Raw genomic sequence first — 22,169 nt, 5'->3', positions numbered from 1 at the left:
TATATTATATAACATTATATAAACTGACTTCATTGATTTACATTCAATACTGCTGTCATATTCTCATTACATGTACAACTTGTACAAGTTAACATTTGATACAATCCACTAAAAAACTTTTTTTTTTTAACCCCAAGTACTGAGTTACACGTATTGGGTCACTGTGAATTATTTTCTAATATTGTTTTAGGTACATTGGGTTATTTCAGCTAACAGTAACATATCAGCCTGCCAGAGTTTTTTGGGTGGCACAAAATTAGCGGCTATAATTATTTAAAGATTTTAAGTTAAATGTTTTAATTCTATATGTATTTATTTATGTAAATGCTGCATGAATTTGGTGTGATTTAATGCGCGTTAAGCGGAGCACGGAGTTGCCATGGAAACGGGGAAACAACAATGGACAAGCAAGCAGCAAAAACTCCTCCATCTCTCGATGTTGTTTTCACTGCTTTCAGGTGAGTTTAGTCCATAAAATCACACAAATAATACATACAACTGTTCCGGACACTTTTCTTACCTGTAATTGACACGATGCTGTTGAATATTTTCTTTTTATAGAAATGGTTTAGTGTCTTCGAAAAAGTCCGTTAGCATCTCAACCGTTTTCAGAGAAGGTATGCTAAGCTATCGATTGAGCTCTTGTTTATTAAAATTCGGCCTTTATGTCACATCTTATGTGTAGATTAGATGTTTTGTAAAGGTTTTGCTGGTAATTTGTCAATGGGTGATTGGAAGTATGCTAATTTATATGACCTAAAATAATGCGCTGTACTCTGTACTGTTAATCGGTGACGTAACTTAGATGAAGCGCGAAAAGACTCGTTCAAACATGTTTAATCTCTCATGGTAAACTATTACTAGAAAATGTTTTGTGGTTTTAGGAGCGACAGAAAAAAACCTCTACAACAAAGGGTGATTAAGCTCCACCCTTGCTGCTGACCTGAAGGAAACAGGTGAACTGAGAAAGCTCATTAAATAACTTCATATGCTATTTTTTACGATATACTTCACCTATATCACTATGTATATGTGCTTTTTTCAATTAAATATTTCTATAGTTTTAAGAAGGTTGTGACATCCAAATGTAAGTGACACTGTATGAGCAATACTAAATAAGTTAACCTAAACCTTTTTTTGTATATTCTGTATATTATTCTTTCTCTTTTCTGCATTTCACATATGCTCAAGCTTGTTTACAGTGCCAGGCAAAAGTTTGGGAAACACTTGCAGAATATGTAAAAATGTAAAAAATTTAACAAAATAACAGGGATTATACAAAATGCATGTTATTTTTATTTAGTACTGTCCAGAGTAAGATATTTTACACAAAATATGTTTACATTTAGTCCACAAGACAAAAGAAAATTGCTGAATTTATTAAAATAACCCCATTCAAAAGTATGTGAACCACTGATTCTCAATACTGTGTGTGGTTATCTGGATGATCCAAGACTGTTTTTTTGTTTTGTGATGGTTGTTCAGGAGTCTGTTCTGAGCAGTTAAACTGAGCTCTGTTCTTCAGAAAAATCCTCCAGGTCCTGCAGATTCTTCAGTTTAAGCATTTTTTGGCATATTTGAACCCTTTCCAGCAGTGACTGAATGATTTTGAGATCTGTATTTTCACACAGGACAACTGAGGGACTCAAACACAACTATTAAAAAAGGTTCAAACATTCACTGATGCTCCAGAAGGAAACGATGCATTAAGAGTCAGGGGGTGAAAACCTTTTGAACTTGAAGATCAAGGAATATTGTACTTAATTCTGTGGCAGTAATAAATGGGAAAAAAAAAAAAACCCTCAAAGAAAAATTTGGACATCATCCTGTTCAAAAGTTTTCACACCTCCGACTCTTAATGCATCGGGTTTTCTTTCTGGAGCATCAGATAATGTTTGAACCTTTTTAATAGTTGTGTTTGAGTCCCTCAGTTGTCCTCAGTGTGGGGAAAAAAAAAAGAAAAAAAAAAAAACTCAAAATCATACAGTCACTGTGACTGCTTATGAAGGGAGTGGTAATGATGGTGATGGTCTTCAGGTGCAGGTGATTGATGATCATATGTAGGTGAGGAACAGGAGGGATGCTGGGAAACGTAATGCCGGTGCAGGTGACTGTGACAGTACAGAGAAGGACGGTCGAGCTGGAGGATGAGCCAGGTGGTGGCCCAGTCCCCAGTCAGGATGGTGACCCCCTGAGATGGATGCAGAGATACTGAGGGCAGAGGCGGAGCCTGAGGGAGGGCGGAGCTTGCTGGAGCAGTAGGGGTGGAGGGCCAGAGAGCAAGGGCTCGCCGCTGAATGGGACTGCCGGCTCAGACCTGTCCTCAGATGGAAACCCCTCAGGCTACGGGGTCATGCTCGGCCGCTCCTCCTGATGCGGGCTCTGACGTCACGGCGGAGTCGTTCACTCCATCTGTGGTGGGTCGCTAACTGAGAACTGGGCTGGGCACGTTTCTGGATCGGGGCCGTTTGCTCTCTAGACACTTCAACGAGGTTTCCCTCCAGTTCAAGCTGGTGGTGTCTGGGAGGTTGCTGGAGCCGTGGAAGTTCACCCTGATCTAGAACAAGGTCTTCAGGGTTTCATCCTCCAGCAGGCTGGTGATGGCAAGGTGAGAAAACGCAGACGAAAAAGATAGGAAACTGTGGCTCTCCTGTGCCACGGTGATGAATTTTTCCCATTCATCCATTTGAGAAGTCCGGTCTTCTGTAACGGGTTGCTTGCGCAGGAACACACGACGAAGAAAATAATTTTTTTTTGAAACAAGTCTTTACTTAGTAATCCAACAGGAGATAATACAGGAACAGGTAAAACGCAACAACACAAGGAACATACGAGACCAGACACTGTGGTGAGGATGGTGACTGCTTATGAAGGGAGTGCTGATGAGTGGTAATGATGGTGGAATCAGGTGCGGGTGATTGATGATCGTGTGCAGGTGAGGAACAGGAGGGATGCTGGGAAACGTAGTGCCGGTGCTGGTGACTGTGACAAACCAAGGGTTCCCAAATTTTTGAACCAGGTTATTTTAATAAATTCAGCAATTTTTTTGTCTTGTGGACTATACGTAAATATCTTTGATCTCTCTTATTTTGTTAAAATTATTCACATTTTCAAAGATTCTGCAAGGGGTTCCCAAACTTTCGCATGGTACTGTATTTCCAAGAAACCTAACATTATATAATAATATTGTTGACAAATCACTTATGTTCCTAGATTCTTCCATGCTGATGCCAGCAGAGTTGAATGGACCTCCTGTCAGATAACATCTCCAAGTTATGAACAATATGGCTAGTAAGTAAAATCTCAAACTTACACTTGTCTGTCATTTTGTGTCAAATCAATTAGAGGTCCCCAGCTCAAAATTTTGATTTTGTTAATTTTTTTTTTTTTTTTTTTGTAGAAAGACAAATATAAATAGTGATGAAAATAAGCAATAAGGTACTCGAGGCTGTGCTGTATCATGACTAAGTCACAGCTGAAGGGCATTTGTTAGGCACGCGGTGAAGCGGAGTAACCCCTTCAACCGTGACTTATTCATGATACAGCACTAGCCTTGAGTACCTTATTGCTTTTATAAAACGGATACCACACAATACAAATATTAAAGCCAAAAATATGCATCAATGCAACTTTTATGAAGTAAACTTTCACTAAAGCATTCCTTCCGATGGGAAAAATAGTCCCTGACCATGAACTCATTACTCATTTACTGAGTAATCCACTATTTTGTAGAGGGGGTCAAAATGACAATTTGACTTCAGAAATCTTTGTTTCATTATATGCCAAGCACTTGTGTTTTTTGCCTCAACTTTTCATGCGAACCGTGCCCCGTTTCGAACTAAACTGCCAGTGTGAAAGCATCCTAAGAGTATTCAAGATATCTTAATATCCTTCTAGATTCTCAAGGCCTGTACACACCGGGACGAATATCGCACACGCTTATCGCCAGCATTTTTCGAGATGTTTTGTGTGATCATACCCAAGCAATGTGACAGTATGTGGCGCTTGTGCTTAACGTTAGTGCAAATAAAATATTTATGATATTAAAGGTGCTATAGAGGATGTTTTGTTTTATACACTGCCATGATTGGCCAAGAGGGTCAATCCACGCACGTCTCTCACAAGGAATATAATGGCAGTGATTGACAAGCCAGAGGGCCAATCGTTTATGCGATGGTCGCGTAAACGATTGGCTGATGTTTTTAAGGCCCTACCTCATGCACAGATGATGTATATTGATATTATTCCTTTCAGTGCACCTAATGAATAGTCTTTTATCAGTTAGTAAAGACAGTTTCAAGTAATATTGCAAAAATGTATAAAACAAAACATCCTCTGTAGCACCTTTAATAAAGTTAAATAAGATAAAAATGCAGATATAAAATGGCATATTTATAACATATGAGAGATGGTAGTCAGAAACGGTAGTGCGAATAAGTCACAATGACAGTAGTGCAAGTGAACGGTAGTGAATAGACATTAAATAGACTTTCTCAACTATATTTCTTGGATGTAAAAGAAAAAAAACAAACAGTAAAAATACAGAAATAATACACATCTATTGGTGTGGCCAAGAACTGGCAGAGCACCCATAGCGTGTCTCAATCAGCTCCCTAGTTCAATAGTTAGGGCACTGATCAGGGAGTCGGCCACATTCATTTACACGGTATACTGATACACGATCTAGGAAGCTAGGGAGCTGATTGAGACGCAGGGATAGTTTGTAGGGGTCTTCCTTGTCTACTTACTTTTACTTTCTCTTCGTCTCTTTCTCCTCTCTTTCTCAAAGTAAAGTTTATTAAGAATGAGAATCTAGAAGGATATTAAGAAGGATTTTAAGATATCTTCAATAATTTGCAGGCATGCAAACTTTGGAAAAAGTGTATTTATGGCACTCAGGTATGTTCTATGCAACTGAGATGATAGAAAATACATTTCTAGTTTCAACATTATTTGTTCTTCAGACATTGCTCTTTAAAACAAAAAAAGTATCAGCTGTATGCAAAGTGACCCACATTTGGTTTTTGACCACTGAAAATGTGTACATTTTACCAATTTACTCATGGAGCCACATTAAGATCTCCATATCTCTGGGGTTGAACCATAGAGGGCCTTTTAAATGAAGACACCAAAAGCAAAGTTTGTATCTTTTGCTCTATTGAATTTATTTGTGCTGTTGCTTGTAGTAGATTGTAGATTCTTTGTTCTGATTTTTATTTTTATTTGATGGTAATCCTTTTTTCCCTGAATGGCACATACAGAACTGTACTGAAACCACGATACAAACCGAACCGTGAGCAATTCTAACCGTTACAAACCTAATAGCCACTGACACTGCCAATACAGACTGGACGTGCCACTAAGACATGCCATTGGCTTCTGTACATCGGATGTCATTATTGTAAATAAAAATCATGAGGCAAAGGAAAATAGAGTACAGTTGGTGCAGTGCTGCAAAAGCTATGAATTTATGAAGTGATTTTAAACCTTGCCATTTTCTTAATATATAAATGTGTACTTGGTGTATGACAAACAGGCTGCTTTTGCATATTTATAATTTCTGTCTTTCCAATCCTATACAGATGCAGTAATGAAATTTAGTCAAGATGCAACTGAGAGGAGATGATAAAAAAACATGCTTCTGAGCACCTTCATGCGCATCAAGAAAGGAAGGAGTGGGACGCACACAATAATATTTTTAAAAAGACTTCATAAGAATGTTATGGATTGTTGTTTGTTATTTGTTATTTATGTTGTTTCTAAATGTTATGTACGAGCAATTCCAGCATTATGGATGTGACATTTGCGGGCATAACTTGAAATATAAATATTTATAGAATGTATTCATTACCAATATATTGAATCATCTGTTTATATTTTTCTAAACCCCTGAAAATAGAGTCTAGACATCAGAAAAATTTCAGCCTATAACTGTGTTTTATATTTTAGATAAGGGAAATACACTTGCTTTGCGGACGTGACAAAAAAAAACAGACAACATATTTTGTTGACTTAATGTGCATCACAATGCACAAACCTAAAGCAACAGTATCTACCAAATGGAGATTGGTTGACTCTTCACAGAACATAAAATATCTATTTTATTTTGATTTGCGTTTTCGCATTTAGGAAAGATCAATGTTACAGACGTGATGGTTTTGAAAGCGGAATTTATCTGACTATAAAAATTTTCTAGTCGACTATATATTACATTAATATAATAAACCATAATGAACCTTTGATATGTATAGGCATAATTTAATACGCGCTCAAGCGCATGCAGAAAGCTTGCTGGAAATCTCCGACAAAAATAGCCAAATAATTATTGTGTCGGGGAAATGTCAGGAATAAAATGCAAGTGATCTCGCCGGTGCCTCCATGTCATGTAAGTGCATTAATACTTAAATTAATACATTAACACTAACGTGCACATTTATCTAGGTCAACGTTAAAGTGTGCGATCCATATTAAAATAAATTTTCATATCAGAGACAGACGCACTTGCAACCTATAAGTTGTGGCTATTGAAATTTTAAAATGATCTAACTGACCGACACATCAATTTCGTTGTTGATCATATGTGTTATTGATCAAGATCATGTAAACATATGCTGTCATAAAAAAACTGATCATTAATTTATTTATTATATAATTAAGGTACAAATATTTATCTAAAAATGCAATATTGGATAAAGATGTAATTTTGCTAAGTGTATCCCTCATATGTGGTGGATAATAGCTATTTCCTTCAAATTTCTATTAAAACACAGCTAATGCTGTAAAATACAGAACTAAATGCACAAAAAATGTTTCAGTAAGATTGATATTTGCATGGAATTGCTCGTAAAATATGTTTTTTTAACCCACTATTATATGTTTTTGTTATTTCTGGGTATACACATACACACAATTACATATGGAGTTTACATTGAAATAAATGTTTTAATTGAATGCAAAGTGTAACTGTTTATTTGACGCAGAAGCAGTATAAATGATGTCTAAAGTGAGTCTGTAGCTGATTTTGTAACACATTTTAACTAAATTTTAACCTTCTTGAGACATCCTATAGATGTCAATATTGGACATCCAAACAACGTCGAAAAAAGACGTCATAACTTTCATTCTGGCTCTTCTGGGGACGTCTTTTCAACGTCCGACAAAGACGTCGAAATGACGTCTTTTGGACGTCCCTTTGCTCAGTGGGTAATTACGAGCTCTACGAGGACGTGAACGCTTTTTACAAGCTAGAATCTCGTAACTACAGGAATTACGAGGTCGCGTGAATGCACCTTAAATACATGAACTTAGGGAACGTATGACGCAAGGTGTGTTCGACATCGGCTGCGGCTAGATGTAACCGATCGGCGAGATTAGCCGCGTGCAGGCGGGGAGGAGCTGAAAACGGAGACGTGAAGTCGGACACTTTCTGCTTCTCGTAATGACGCTCACAGCTGAAGTGAAATAAATGCAATATTTGACTAATACACTGATGTTTCAGAGACCTTTTCATTCAAAACTTTATGTACTGCTTACAGTGTCTGTTTTTACAAGTATAAAGTTTAAATAACAATGTAGTGGGGTCTTAATTGTTTTTTATCCATTTTATTTTGATAAACATGACACGATACAACATCGCGACTACATGAAAAGAGCTTTAACTGTTATAAAAACAGATTTTTGAGCATTAGTGGAGCTGAAGGCGTGACAATAAACACGAAACACACGTGATCGTTGTCATGCGGTGAATCCGGCCAATCATGAAACAGCTGTGTCATCATCAGCCAACCCAGTCTCACGGCAGTTCGTGACATAGTCACGAAATTTAATCTATTGGTTCGTGTTCGTGGACACGAATTTCCTCTTTTTTCGTGTCACTCAGCACGACTTTCGATCTAATGTATTTCAATAGGAGGCATCTTTCGTGTCTGCACCACGTTTTTCTTTCTGCCACTGGGAAGCATTGTTTTTTTCTCATTTGTTATTCATTTTTAAACTTTAAGCACTACATTACTCAACATTTAACCAGGAGATTTTATCCTTGTGTTTATTGCTTTATATTCTGTAGGCTATAACCTTACGGTTTCTTTTCTGAGAAATGCCGTTTTTCTATCTATTTGGTGTGTCAAATCGAACAGTAGACTAAATATTACAGTAGCCTACCCATGATCCTTATCTACTTTTACTATGTTAAAGTAGATAAAACTACCTGATGACCCACCGCCGATTCTCTTTTAATGAGATCCTCATCTTTCTTTCAACACACAAACACGAAAGTGTGCTTGATAATTCAACAATACGATGTTCATGACCATCCGTTTTATTTGATTCTCCTTCTATTGTGAGAACGGGGGATTAGTTGTGGTTATTAATTAAATTAAAATAAAATAAAAAATAAATTAAATTAATTAGTGGACGCCCGCATTACCCGTGAGCCTCAGCATCCGTTGCTATGGAGACGGAGCCAGTCCGCTTCGCGATTGGGTGATTTCTGCAGGCCGCGAATTCTCCGTCATTGCGCTCGAACCACTTTCCAGGTAAGCCACGAGACTTGAATGTAATGATCAAATTTGTTTAAATGTTATATATGATACTTTTCTTGCCATTAGACTCACATGGTTTACATGTTACGTGTTAGAGCAACGAATTAAAGGCCGACCATTGGTTTCCATATTAACAGTAAAAAAAGAAGAAGATAAAAGACGCGCCTTTTGTGCAGTCATACAGAAAATGGGAAAAACGTGAATTTTATTGATTTATTTTAAGAAAAAAAAAATTTTTTATGAAAATTGGTATCTCTCACTATCGGGGTACACATTTTAAACCTTTTTTCAACATATCTAGCCTTCACTATATAATTAACATTTTCTGTTCTCCTGCAGATCCTGTCAAACTTCACCTTCACCCTATAGATACACCTGATTCCCAAAACCCAAAGGCACTTTTAAGAGCCAACCTCTATCTATCTTCATCATTTTCTATCTCTATCTCTCACAACCTCTCTGTCCATCTATATTTCTATCCATCTCTTCAATCTTTTCAATCTCAATTTCTCTATTTCTCAATTTTTCCTCTCTTTCTGTCTTTGTCTACTTGTCTGTCTTATCTGTCTCTGTCTGTTTGTATCTGTCTGTGTTGCAATGGCCACCAGACATATCCTTGACTCACAGGACCCCCATTACCAAGAGGGGAGACGCATGGCTCTTGAACTGAAACATGACCACGTTCTAGCTGAAGCCAGGGTTAGAGTTTTTATACACCTCAATCATTTTATACATACATAACATACAGATGGGGGACAAATTGAAGTAAAAACATAATCAATGTGGAAGGATGAGTGTATTAGATTTCAGACAGGTATATTGCATGATGCAGTTTAGCAATTAACATCCTATCATGCTCTGTGGCATATGTAAATGAGGGAATATATTTTGAAAGAATGGAGCTCCATCCCCCTGAGTTACAGAGACTTCTATGCCAAGGCTCATTCAAGCCGTTAACACCTTACTAACACACTGTTGTTTTCTTTTCACTAGTTACATTTCTTTTGGTTCCAGTACATTTAACAACATCAGTCTTACAAGAAATATTCACTCCAACACACAGAGAGCAGCTTTGGAGAGGAAACGTGCAGGCTCTGGAGGAGACCCTCCACGGACCTCTAAAAAGGTCTTTGTAGGTCGTGGCAAGCCGAGGGGAAGGCGAGGAGGGCGACGGCAAGCCTCAGCTACAGGTTATATGTGAATTATTTGACGTTTGTTGGAATTTATTATATAATGGTGGACCAACTGAAATTAGAACACTGTAATTGATTGTTGAGAATTTAATATACTCCAGTATCCAAAAAGACATTAAAAAGTTCATAAACCTTTTTGTGGCACTATTATAGAAGACATTACCAAGTACTTAACAGAAATATGTCTGATTTCAAAAATTGTTCAGTATATACAGTAGGTTGAAAAAAAAGAAAGAACATGAATGCAGTTATAGCCTAACCTGTTGTTATTCTTCTGTGTTTCACAGTCACACACCCCCCGGTTGAGTGTTCCCTGTCATCCAGTGTGGAGGTTCCCTCCGAAATACTAAATCCTCAAGAGGAATTTGGTAAATAACAGTGATGAATTTATGTTTAAAGGGCACCTATTATGCCCCTTTTTACAAGATGTAATATTGGTCTTGGGTGTCCCCAGAATGTATTTGTGAAGTTTCAGCACAAAATACCCCACAGTTAATTTATTATAACCATTTGAAAATGTCATTTTTGGGGCCTGTTTTAAAAAGAGCTGTTTTGGTGTGTACCACCTTAAATATAAATGAGCTGCATATCCCCGCCCTGCCTTTGGATGAGGGCGTAACTTGCATACCTATGGCAATAAACAGTCGGTAGAAGCAGAATGGCTGAGAGTGAGAGACCCGCTGTTTTGTATGGCATTCAGCTGTACATGTTTGAACCGGAATCAGACCCAGATGATGAAGAGACTCCGGCAGAAGAAACACAATTGAGAATGGAGCAGGACGTCTCTGAATGGTTATTTGATACATTTATGTACTTATAAAGTTTTAATCGCGTCCCCTTTGCAATTATGGATGTGCAACACACACACACACACACACTGTGATAACGTTCGTGCAATTTTTTGAAACTACAAACACAAATAATGTGATAACGTTTGCTAAGTACGTTAGATACACAGTATACAAACAAGGTTTAAATTATATACACAGACATTCTACGACGATGACAACAACTTTAGACGCATTTGTTATTGAATTGGCTGACATCGACTGAAATGACTATTTGCTCAAAAAACATTAAATACACTTACTTCTTCTGGAGGTGACGTTGGATTGCGAACAGTAGGCAACGATCCACACTTGAGGATTAACTTTGAAGCAAGACCTGCTTTGAATTGACCCTCGTTCTCAAAACAGTCAGTCAAAAAATGATTCGCGCAAACATAAACGTATTTTGGAATTTTGAGTGGCGCCTTTCCTTCGTAAATAAAATCCATCCACTGCGTTTTCAGTGGCTCTGATGTCGGAAGTAAGTGAAAACTACTATGTTCATTATTACATCCCACAACAGAACACTTATGTTTCTTAGGAGACATTACCGGCTGTCGTTGAAACAATGGAGGATGGTTGACAGATCACCGACGGCGGGGTCTATGCCACCAGATTGTCAATCAAACCATGTGGGTGGGGCTTAGCGCAATTCTACGTCACAGTGAGAGCAATCTTAGAACAGGGCGTTCTGAGACAGTGCTTATGAATTATTGAGATTGTAAAAAAAACACTGGGTGGATTTTTCTCATTCTAGGGTGGTTTTGCTCACACACTGCCAACACACATTTATGGTCAAACACCATGTAAAAGTGAATTTTGCACAATAGGTGCCCTTTAAATCTAAAATTCATGTAAAATTAAAGTAATTAAAGACAAAACTGATAGTGCAGTAGATGGATTAAGAACACAATGTAGTAAAGATTTGGTCCAGTTTGATACTGAATTATGAAAGTTTATTCAAAATATTGATCAGTTGACTTTTAATTGGTCCTCATCTAAATCGTCCTTTACAGCTTTATTTTGTATTTTCTTTACAGAGAAAAATATGGAGAGGCTCTCAAACATTTTGGCATCATGTCCTTCTGCTGAGCCTCAAAGAAGCTCTGCTTCATCATGGTCTTTTCGGCAGCAGAAAGCCTCAGAGCGCTGGAAAGAGGCAAGACCATACCACCTACGATGCCTTATCGCAAAGGAGGCTGTTGGTCATCCCTCGTGTTGCCTTTGCCACAAGCCTGCTGTTATTAGGTTGGTTTTCAATAATATTAAACTTTCATTACCCAGGGTCTGTTTGCTAAGAATTAAGTGATAGTGCTAAACACTGAGCAGTCCTATAAAATCAGATCAGAACTAATCAAAGTAAATTTGAAATAAATTATTCACCTGAAATAATGTATTATATTAGAATGTTTTTTTTTTTCCTCCCTAGGTGCAGAGAGTGTCTTCCTGAGGATTGGTTCTGTGGGGACTGTGATGTATTACATCACAAAAAACAGCCTCAAACAAAAAAAATAGTTAGCTGTTGCAAAGCAGTAACATCCTTTGCATGCTTCCAGGTTGAAGTCCAATCGACACAGCTGTTTGAAATTTGGTGAATTAGACAAATGTAAACAATGTTGGTGTGAGGCTTCTCAAGAAGTATGAGTGCTATACTGGGATTATAGGAACTTAAGCAATGTCTCTCAACCATTCACAATGTGCAGAATGAACTAACTGTTGTAAAATAAAGTATGTGGTAAATGTGTATTTATTATTTTTTAAATTTACTTTTTTGTTCCAAGGGCGTTTTGACTTGCATCAGCCACTATATAAATGTCAAACATGCCAGCAGCAGTGGACTCCTGATTCGAAGGACCTCCTTAGGAGTGGATATTGGCCAGCCTCTGTCAGCAATTCAACGCTGTATACACTGGACCTCCTGAGCTCCTTTCAGGAGCTCAAGGTCATCGCTCCAGGATTCTCCAGACAAGCCTTTGCAAAGCTTCTGGAGCATCGGACTAAGTGTGGAGGAAGAGTAAGTGTAATTGTTATTACTGTTATTACTTATAACATAAGCAGGCAACATCACAAATACTATTTCTTTCTATATATCTTCCAGTCTGGATATATCAACGGCGATGCACTGCAGCGGAGCTTCTTGGAGTTTTCCTACGCTTCTTTTGAGGAAGACCAGCTCTGCTGTAGTGCTCCTTTCACCTGCCCAGCCTGCACGCCGGAAATGCTGGCTGTTTCCGCCGATGGCAACAGAAAGCTATATCACTTTCAACAAAACACAAGGTGGTTTTTGTTTCAGTCTTTTTATTGATTTATTTATTTACTTTATATATATAATCGATGGATTCTCTATTTGTCTTTCTTCCTCAGCTCTGATGATCCTGGTTTTTTTAAAGGGCTCTTTGTGGCTGAAGACAGTGCGGTGTCTACATTTGTCGACACCATACAGAAAGCAGTGAGAAATGCAAGTTTTAATTTTAACTTGACAAAATAGTTGTTACAAAAATAACCATATGTGTCCGACCTGGATTTCCTCCCCACTTCAACTACTTCTGCCTACCAACTACTCTAAAATCAAACTGAGAGAATAAATGCTATATATGGTAAGACTCCATTGCTTTTATTTGATTTGTTGTGTTTGTTATCTGTGTCATAGACACAGGGAAGAGGCACATGTGGGGACTCCCAGTGGACAGCAGCGAGGGAGACTTCAAGGAGGGCTTCCAAATTGGATGAAGAGGGGATGGAGGTTGCTGTGTGTCGCCATGGGTTCCTTCTGAAAGCCCTTAATATGTACAGAGGGGAGATATTTGCCTACCCCCTGTATCTTCAGAAGGAGCTCATGCCAGCCAAGGCAAAATTCTTTGCTATGGATGTGGCTTGCAAATACTGGCCATACTTGGAGAAAGCTGCTCGAGTCCTTCCTGCCCTTCAGGAGCTCACCGAGATGAAACCCTTCCTCAGCATAATGCATGCTCGAGCCCATGCTACAAAGTGTGAGGTATGTATAATATATTTGCATCATATGTACATTTGTAATGTTTACAAGCACTATACTAGGTAGCCTTTTTGCTTAACAATTTCTTGTACAGATTGTAGAGCCCTTTGAGGCAATTTGTGATTATTGGGATATATAAATAAAATTGACTTGAATTGATTTGAATTTCTTCCACCCTTTACTAACAGATTAAATGGAGTGGTAGGAACCAGGAAGGAGCAGGAACAACAGCCGGAGAGGAGGTGGAGCAAGTGAACAGCTACCTGTCACGTTGTGCCCTGACTACCAAATATATGTCCAAAGCAGGTGATCAAAGTGTTTGCACAATTCCTACATACTTTTATTAGATTAAGCATCATAACCTCATTATTTGCTTTCAACAGCACGGGTGGACATGGTTGCTTTGCATGCAATGGGGTGGAACCACAAAAAAAGTCTCTCTCTACATCAGGCACTTTCCACAAGATTTGTGAAGGTAAGTCTACTAATAATTGTTTTGTGTGTCCTTTTGTTGTGTGCACTTGGCAAGTTTTTATCCTGATTATTGTATTATTAACACTGTTTATCAGACTTGTCAGAGACTCCAGGATGAGACTGCAAGGCTAGCTGCACTCAAAACAGAGCTACATTGCACAGATGAATTGGTGTCACAGTGGCTCTCTGATGTGAAGGAATGGGCAGCTGATGGTAAAAGAAACAACAAATTTCCTTTTTCACTACTATTTGAAATTTTAAGTTTGATATTAAAGAGCAGCTAAAGATAGTAGGCTGATCATCGATGGATTACAACAGTTGGTGACATCACCTGCCACCAGAGACCACCATCCAATGTTATGCCACATATATATGTCTGGTTTATTTTATATTCCAGTTTCCCTGCAGGAAATGCACATACCAAGTTCAATGAAGTTGGATTAAAATGAGTTTTATGTATAAATTCAAACACTGAAACAGTTCTGTGTTGTTTTAACAGTGAATTTGTTTTCACTCTTAATTCTACAGAGACACCAGATACATCTCATGCCACTCAAGGCACCACACACAGAGGTCTTCAGCAGTCAATCGAGGGGCTTTACCTTAGTGTGAGGCAGCGGAAGCAAACTCTCTACCGCCAGAATGGTATAACTATATAATATAATAGATTGATGAAATCAAGCTACTGTATGCATCCTACTCCACCAACAACTACATAGAATTAGTATATAATGCTGTAGCAGTTAAGCTCAATCATTGAATTCTGTTCTTTAATTGTCCAGTCTGTAGAATTTTTTATTTTAAATTGTAATAGTATTATTATACTTTTTATTTATTAATTTATTTATTTTTTAAAAAGTAACTACATAAAGTGTGTACATAAAGTAATACTCTTAAGAATTCTTATTACTAAATATATATATCTATATATATATATATATATATATATATATATATATAAAATATTCCATTCTTGCCAATAGATCACCCTAAATGTTACACACTAGACCTTTGAGTTACCTGTTTGCCAAAGTAAATTATAATTTTCACGTCAGTTTTCAGTTACTGCAGTTTTGCTTTCACATTTTGGGAGCAATATCATTTTTTCTTATTGAACAGTCACAAACTTCTATCCCTGTACTTAATATTTTTGTAGACAGCAGCAAGTTTCGCCACCGCCTTCGAAGGAAGCTGGCAGAAGACAAAAAGCTCCTCCTTCAGGAGATGCAGAAATACAATGGTCTTGTACTAGACTCAGCCACAAACATTGATGTAGCTGCTGTGGAGCATTCCCTTACCGGAGAGAGCAGTGTGTCTCAAATATGGCCGTGGGAGGTTCATGGCAGTGGTATGTCATTTTCCAGATGCTTCTCAAGAATTTATTTACAGTTCTGCTGTATAGACTATACTGAAAAAACACACATAAACTAAATGAATATTACAACACTCAGTATGTTACATGCATGCCTTAGATGCATGTAACATATTGAGTGTTGTAATATTCATTTAGTTTGTATATATTTTCAGTTTTCTTATTATGTATCAATTTGATAAAAAAGTACATTTGTAGTTACAAAACATTGCAATGCTATTATGCAAGATTGTCTCATGCATATATACAACTGTTATTGATTCTTAGCCAACATTTCAATCAAGAAACAATTGCATGACCAAGTGATGTTGGCGATGCGACTGCAAGAGGAAAAAAGCATTTTGGTATTGGAGATGGCACAACACTGCACATGGTTGCAGAGCCTGGCAGTGGTTCTCAAGAACAAGATGGCCGAGGAGGGTAAGTTGAATAAAATCACTATCCATTTAAAGTATGAATTTCAAATGAAAAAAATAAAATAAAATAAACATTATCAGTCTCAGCCACACAACTTGAATGGAGTAGAAGGGCTATTGCTCTTTTTGCCACATTTGGCTTGTACATAATAAAATGGGGATTATAGTTTGCGATGGTAACAAGTCAGTAAGGCTTTAAAACGTTTCACATTTGCTTGATAGATTTATTGTATTTGTTGTAACTACTGTGGCTGTTACATAAAAGGAGAAATTAACAATAGAATTTTGAACATTGAATTTTGCATCATCAAACACACCTATTTCTTGATGTAACACCTGAATGCTCCACAATGTGTTACTTTAACACAACTGTAGTTTTCTGTTGCTTTGGGCCTCACTGCATAAAGTCACCTCAGTTAGCCTGATCATGATGCCTCAAGGCAGTTTATACAGAAGCTAGCCTGGTACCATGGCAACGATACACATTAAAAATGCCAACCATCCTGGTATGTAGATTTGAATGGATGAAATCTTTTTACTCCATTGAAGTTCTTTGGCCTCATTAAGAAATCTTAACAAGCAGTTTGTCTTCAATGTAATCTCTTTTGTATTTTGAGATGTAGACAAGGGAAATGAGGGACTTTGCTGCCTCTTAAGAAGAAGACTGTCAGAGGTGTCAGAACGGTTGCAAGTTGTCCTCCAACAGTACAAGACTGCTTTAGGTCCTGAGGCCTCTGTCCTTCTACATGTTGAAGCAGAAGATCCAAGTGGCCTCAGTAGTCCAGACACCAGTGAGGATGAAGAGGAAAACACAGTTTAGGTATATGTTATTTGTTCATATGTTTGTTTGTTTGTTCTCAAAAATAGACTGGGGGTGTTCTATCAAGGTGGATAAAGGAAAAGCCTGGCTTATTTTGATAAGTCTTGATAATTCAAGTAAGAGTTCCATGCCATTACTGTGGCTTCAGCCCAGTTCACACCAAAGATTCACAATGAGATGAAACTGTTTTAGAACATTACAGTGATGTAAACTGGCCCTTCTCAGATTGACTCTGATGGCGACAATTCGCCAGTTGCTGGTTTTCGAATGCAAGGTACAACACCTGTTTCAGCAGCCATTCAGCTTGTTGTAAAGTCAGCCGGTCAAGTCACTAAACTGTCGGCTGGTTGAAGTTTTGGATGGAGGAAAGAGATGATCAGTTTATCATTTAGTTTGAGGAACAGCACTATCTGTATGACTCGAGCCTTAAAATTGACTCAGCTCTTCAGGGCTCCTTATGTACTCTGTGCACATGCACAATGCATGCTTATTCAAGCCTGGTTAAAGTCACTGTTGACTAGACGTGGCTAATAATTTAGTTCAATGGCTTGAGCCTGCTGTGAAAATGTGCAGTGTTAATTTAAGCCAGGCTTTTTCAAGTGGACAGCTTACATTAGCTGCATTGATGGAATACCCCCTGTTACTGTTACTCTTAATTTATTTGTGTATTTATTAATGCTTTACACACCTTCTTCATTCTAAAATAGTTGAACTTCAACTTCTTATCCTACCTCTTGCTTTTTTGTTTTTCTGTATTTTCCCAGATGGAAGCTACACAAAGGACTGTGTTGAAGGAAATGGACTCGCCCTATATCTGTATATTATTAGTATGCTGATTGATTAACCACATCAAAATATGTATGCATCCTATATTGTTGAAAATTCAACCTTTGTATGTAGATTACCAAGCAATTTAGTAACCACATTAATGATCCTTGAAGATGCACAAACCTCTTAGTATTGGTTTGCCAATCTCAGCCAAAAATCTTCTTTAAGAGAGACTCCCCTTTGAATGTGATGATCCTGTGTGCGTCAATGTCAGGCCAAACTTTTGACTTGTATACGACAAATGTTATGAACAGATTTCTAAGTATATTGCTGGGCAATCTCAAGCTTCGCAGGCAATGAATCTTGTCAGTTTTGTTAACCTCATGATGTTTTTTTTTGTCACATACCGCAAACATCTCCTCACTATGCCTATCTGCCTGTCCCCTGAACACACTGTAAAAAAACGCGGTCTCTGTAGTCGCCAAAAGCTCCAAAAACTGCAATAAAAACAAACTGGTGCAGCCTGGACCACTTAACATAATAAACATGCTCCAGCCAATAACCGAAAAGCAGCGTCAATACGCAAGCTACTTACATTTTAAATGCGCGTTCATGACTGTTTCAGGAAGCACGGAGGGGAGGGCCAGGAGGAGTAGGAGGGAGGGTCTAGCTATCCTCTGTTTTGTTTGACAACACTTCGAAAGTCAACAGGAAGTTACTCCGCTCAGAATCGCTTAGAGCGCCTTTAAAGATGGTAAATTTGTTGACAATTTATCTGTCACTGTCTGTTTTGTCCTTACAAGCACATTGTACATTGGTACAGCAGATTTAGCTTATATATTAAGTACTTGTATAATGCATTAGCTTGTATGTAACAGAAAAATACACTGTTTTGTATGCTATGATTATACTTTATATTGTATATTATTACAGTTGAGAGATAACTTGATTCGCTGTTTTGTTGGTGCTTTTCAAGTTAACTTAACCTCAGTCCAGTATCATTAAATACAACCGTATGACATGTGTGACAAATATGCATTTGGTGTATTTTCAATAAATTATTTCCAAAGATGAGCATTTTATGTTTTTATTTTTCAATACATTATTTAAAAAAAAGTTTTAAGGTTGATGAAAGGAAATAGCTGGAGAAAGAAACAAATTAAGCATATTTATATGTGTAATCTTGTTTAATTTGACATCATACTGCATTATTAATACATTACTTTAAGGCAGGTCTTTTTAGTTATTTACAAACTGCTCCTGGCATTACACTTGAGATATAGAAGTAATGTGTATCTGGTGTATATGCATGTTAATGTATGCATAATTTATATTAGTATTTATACAATTACTGCATGTATTTTGGCATTTTTAGGGAAACAAGTTGGTGTGGTGGGGAGTGGCTAGACCCTTACAGGGGTAACCAAATATTGATTTTGGTAAAATGTTACAACAATATGTTAATTTTTTGTGAAAAATTACAGTTATCGACATACAGGGTAACAATAATACATGAAAAAAATCCCTTGAAGTAACTACAAATGAGCATGTAAAGCAAATAACTTTATAAAAAAAAAAAAAAATCAGTGCGAAAATCCCTGCCCTGTGCAATGTTCTCACCCTTTTCCCCCACCTGTTTGCTTCCCTGATATGTGATAAGGACCCCCTTGAAAACTAGATGGTTCATCTCAAGGGGTTTATCCTTGTAATAAACTTGCAGAAGTAGTGACCAAAATGAATCGCCTTTTTAAATTACAATTCTGCTGACCATCCAGTGCATTACTACAGGTGTGGAGGAAAGCCTGAAGTACTTGGGTTGAGACTGAAAACATAGATCTTGCATGTCATCATGAAAATAAGGTTAAAAATTAGGCCATGTCAAACAACTTATTAATTTTTGTCAAAGGGGTTCTGTGAAGCTATGATTAAGCAAAGTCTGTTCATGAAATTGTGATAATTAAAACATTTATGAAGGACTGAACCAAATTAGCTAATAAAACAGATTCAAACTTTGAAGGTGACTCATTTTGGTCACTATTTTCACATAAAAAGGAAAACCAAACAAAAAGCTTCTTTTTTATATACAGGACCTTCAAAGTGCTCTCTGAAAGTAGGCCTGGGATAGCTTGTGGCAAATGTAAAGAGAAAATTAAAACTTAGAGCGAAACCAAATACATCATTGGAAAGGTCTCAACCTGGAGAGTAACATATGTCAGTATGAAGGTTCTACGTGGCCCCTGCATTCCAAATACTGATCTTTGAACCTTGACCTTGGACCATGTTTGAAGTCTTATAATCCAGCAACAAAAAGGTCTACAGACATGGGACCAGCTGTTATAGAGAGCTCTGGACCTCAACTATCATGTGAGTATAGTCACTATTGGGCACCAACTGGGGGCGCTGTCAAAAATAGCTCACAAGCAATTTGCACCCATTTAACAATTATATTTTTAAAATCTGATAACACCAATGTCTTTCCCACCCTCTAAAACCCTTAAGAGGATCCACAGTTTAATACTGTCAACTTCTAAATATGGGGAATATATCAATGTTTTTAAAAACTACAATTCCCAGTAGAGACGCGCCAATGAACTTGTTACTAAGCGTTCAAATCAGCGTCCATATTTGAAGTTCGTCCAGTTTAGGGTTAAGTTTAGGGTTATAAAAATGTATTTATACTCTATATATCAACAATCCCCTACAGCCGAAGCATACATTCTGCTGCTCTTAGATGATCAGGATGAAAAAATCACGAGGATGTCAGTTCATCGGGGATATTTACCTGTTATTGTTGAACATACCATATAAGGGCCATCTCAAATGTATTTATAAACTACAATTCCCACGAGAGACGCACCATAGAACTTCTTACGAAATATACAAATCAACCACCATACATGTAGTTCTTCCGGTTTCCAGAGTAGGAATAGAGTTATAAAAATGTGTCTTTACTATGCATATCACCAATCTTCTACAGCCGAAGCATACATTCTACTGCATTTAGATGATCAGGGTGAAAAATATCGCCAGGATGTCAGTTCATCTGGCGTAGTTTGGTTGGTACTGTAGAAATTACTTCGAGTTGTGTTCATCGACGGGAGTTACGCTACCCTTTAAATGCAACATTTTATTTATTTTTTTTTTTTTGTAATTATGGCTTTCACATGTTTGTTTAGCCCCTTTAGGAATGTAATAAACTGCCGCTGCGCTTATATGTCAGCATTAGGAGCAAAAGTAGGCCAAACAATACCCCAGACTTCCAAAATGTGTGATAGCCTTCTCTACAGATAAAGACATTCACAATAAATCAGTAGTTTTCTTTTAACTAGTGACAAAAACTGTTAATTTATAGTAGCTATAACCATGGCGATCCAGAAAAGTATATTTATAATTAAATATATGCTACCACAAATTGTCATTTCAAAATAATCCACCTAAATCAATCAAATTTCTCAGTTAAATATGCTCAATGTAAGTTGTTTATTTATTTATTTATTTTTATTTTTAATCAACCATATCACTGTATATTGTGTTTTGAGTTAACATGATGTATGGAAAAGTAAAAACAAAAAGGATAATATTTTACAAGTTTTTATTATAGTGCATTTGTGGTCTTTGACAAAAATACAAACGAAAATACACCAAATGCCTATTTATTCACTAAAGGCATAAAGAGTCATCATAACAATTTACTGACAAGATGCATAAGTTGAAACCAAGTTGATATATTCTTTGGCATGGAGTCTAGGCAATGGTGGTGATGCAGGGCTGAATAGCAATGCTGAGATCTGGATGAATGTGGAGCTCAGTAGAAGGATCCATGGGAGCTGAATGCAATGATGACTGGAGGTGAACGGGGTGGAAGAGGGTCCTGTCGATTTGCCTGAAATGACAACTGACAGCAGCTAAGGAACAGCTTTAAACTTTAACAACTATGACACGTTTGGCTCAAGAGGGTTAAGACGAAAATATGATTGGTTTAAGAAGTAAAACGCCAACAGCTGACAAGTTTGGAGTGGAAGAGAGTGAGAGTGTGGAAGAGAGAATGTAATAGTATGAAGATGGTCACTTATTGTTGAACCATATTCAAGCTTCATAATTCTCAAACAAGCCTTTCTTAACAGTAGACAGTGAGGTTAATTAACTTGAAAAGCACAGACAACAGAACTCGAAATCAAGTTATGACTGACTAGCTTCATCACTCTTGTCTCCTCTCCACCAATAAGCTGGTGTGTGGTGGGCAATATGGCTGCCATCTCATCATCCAGGTGGATGCTGCACACTGGTGGTGGTTGAGGAGATTCCCCCTTCCATGTAAAGCGTTTTGAGTACCCAGAAAAGTGCTATATAAATGTAACAAATTATTATTATGTCAACTGTAATAAAATAACATATAGTGCAATTTATAATCATGACATATAAAAACATGTTTCTGAGTAACATCTGAAAAGGAAATTGAGTTGGATTAAGTACATTTCTATTTAAGCCTGCTTGGGGTTAAACCCCATGTGTCACATTTACTGGAGATGTTCACCTTTTCACCACTACAGAAATATGTGATACAACTTCAAATGCAGCACAGAAACAATGTAATAAATAGGCAGAAACCAAAATGGAGTTAAAATTGTACATTTTATTTATTTTCATTCATTTGGAGAGAATCCTTTGGCTGCCAGGAATGGGCCCACTCCTTGCCACTAAAAAAAGAAGAGAATTTGTTTCATTTTCCATCTATGAAGGACCACCACCATTTGTGAAACAGAACAG

General features: G+C 37.4%; 2 protein-coding genes and 1 long non-coding RNA gene across 5 annotated transcripts; all 3 read left to right on the top strand.

The window, feature by feature from the left end:
- The first annotated feature begins 99 nt into the window (after positions 1-99).
- Positions 100-7,287, top strand: LOC137025065 (uncharacterized). The gene is made up of 5 exons (XR_010895831.1): positions 100-458; positions 562-617; positions 885-956; positions 3,214-3,291; positions 5,583-7,287. It is a non-coding gene; the product is annotated as an uncharacterized lncRNA (long non-coding RNA).
- A 1,810-nt stretch (positions 7,288-9,097) lies between these two features.
- LOC137024080 (uncharacterized) lies at positions 9,098-13,009 on the top strand. 3 transcript variants are annotated; one of them, XM_067391246.1, is made up of 7 exons: positions 9,098-9,239; positions 9,604-9,730; positions 10,021-10,101; positions 11,601-11,808; positions 11,990-12,574; positions 12,659-12,837; positions 12,925-13,009. In XM_067391246.1, the coding sequence occupies exons 1-5, from the start codon at positions 9,138-9,140 to the stop codon at positions 12,153-12,155; spliced, it is 684 nt and encodes a 227-aa protein (XP_067247347.1). In that variant the 5' UTR covers positions 9,098-9,137; the 3' UTR covers positions 12,156-12,574; positions 12,659-12,837; positions 12,925-13,009. The 3 variants fall into 3 exon arrangements, with proteins under 3 accessions (XP_067247347.1, XP_067247348.1, XP_067247346.1); XM_067391247.1 differs by having other exon boundaries at positions 11,990-12,166; positions 12,342-12,574; positions 12,659-12,930; XM_067391245.1 differs by having other exon boundaries at positions 12,659-12,930.
- Positions 13,010-13,238: 229 nt separating this feature from the next.
- LOC137024079 (uncharacterized) lies at positions 13,239-18,466 on the top strand. Its single transcript, XM_067391244.1, has 9 exons — positions 13,239-13,555; positions 13,741-13,858; positions 13,936-14,027; positions 14,122-14,239; positions 14,555-14,671; positions 15,183-15,374; positions 15,666-15,818; positions 16,438-16,634; positions 17,399-18,466. Exons 1-8 carry the CDS (start codon positions 13,298-13,300, stop codon positions 16,632-16,634), a joined length of 1,245 nt encoding a protein of 414 aa, XP_067247345.1. The 5' UTR covers positions 13,239-13,297; the 3' UTR covers positions 17,399-18,466.
- Positions 18,467-22,169: the final 3,703 nt, after the last annotated feature.

The sequence above is a fragment of the Chanodichthys erythropterus genome, chromosome 8, assembly GCF_024489055.1.
Source record: "Chanodichthys erythropterus isolate Z2021 chromosome 8, ASM2448905v1, whole genome shotgun sequence".
NCBI classification, from domain to species: domain Eukaryota; kingdom Metazoa; phylum Chordata; class Actinopteri; order Cypriniformes; family Xenocyprididae; genus Chanodichthys; species Chanodichthys erythropterus.
The sequence above is the reverse complement of the archived record's forward strand: the minus strand, read 5'-3'. Positions and strand labels throughout refer to the sequence as shown.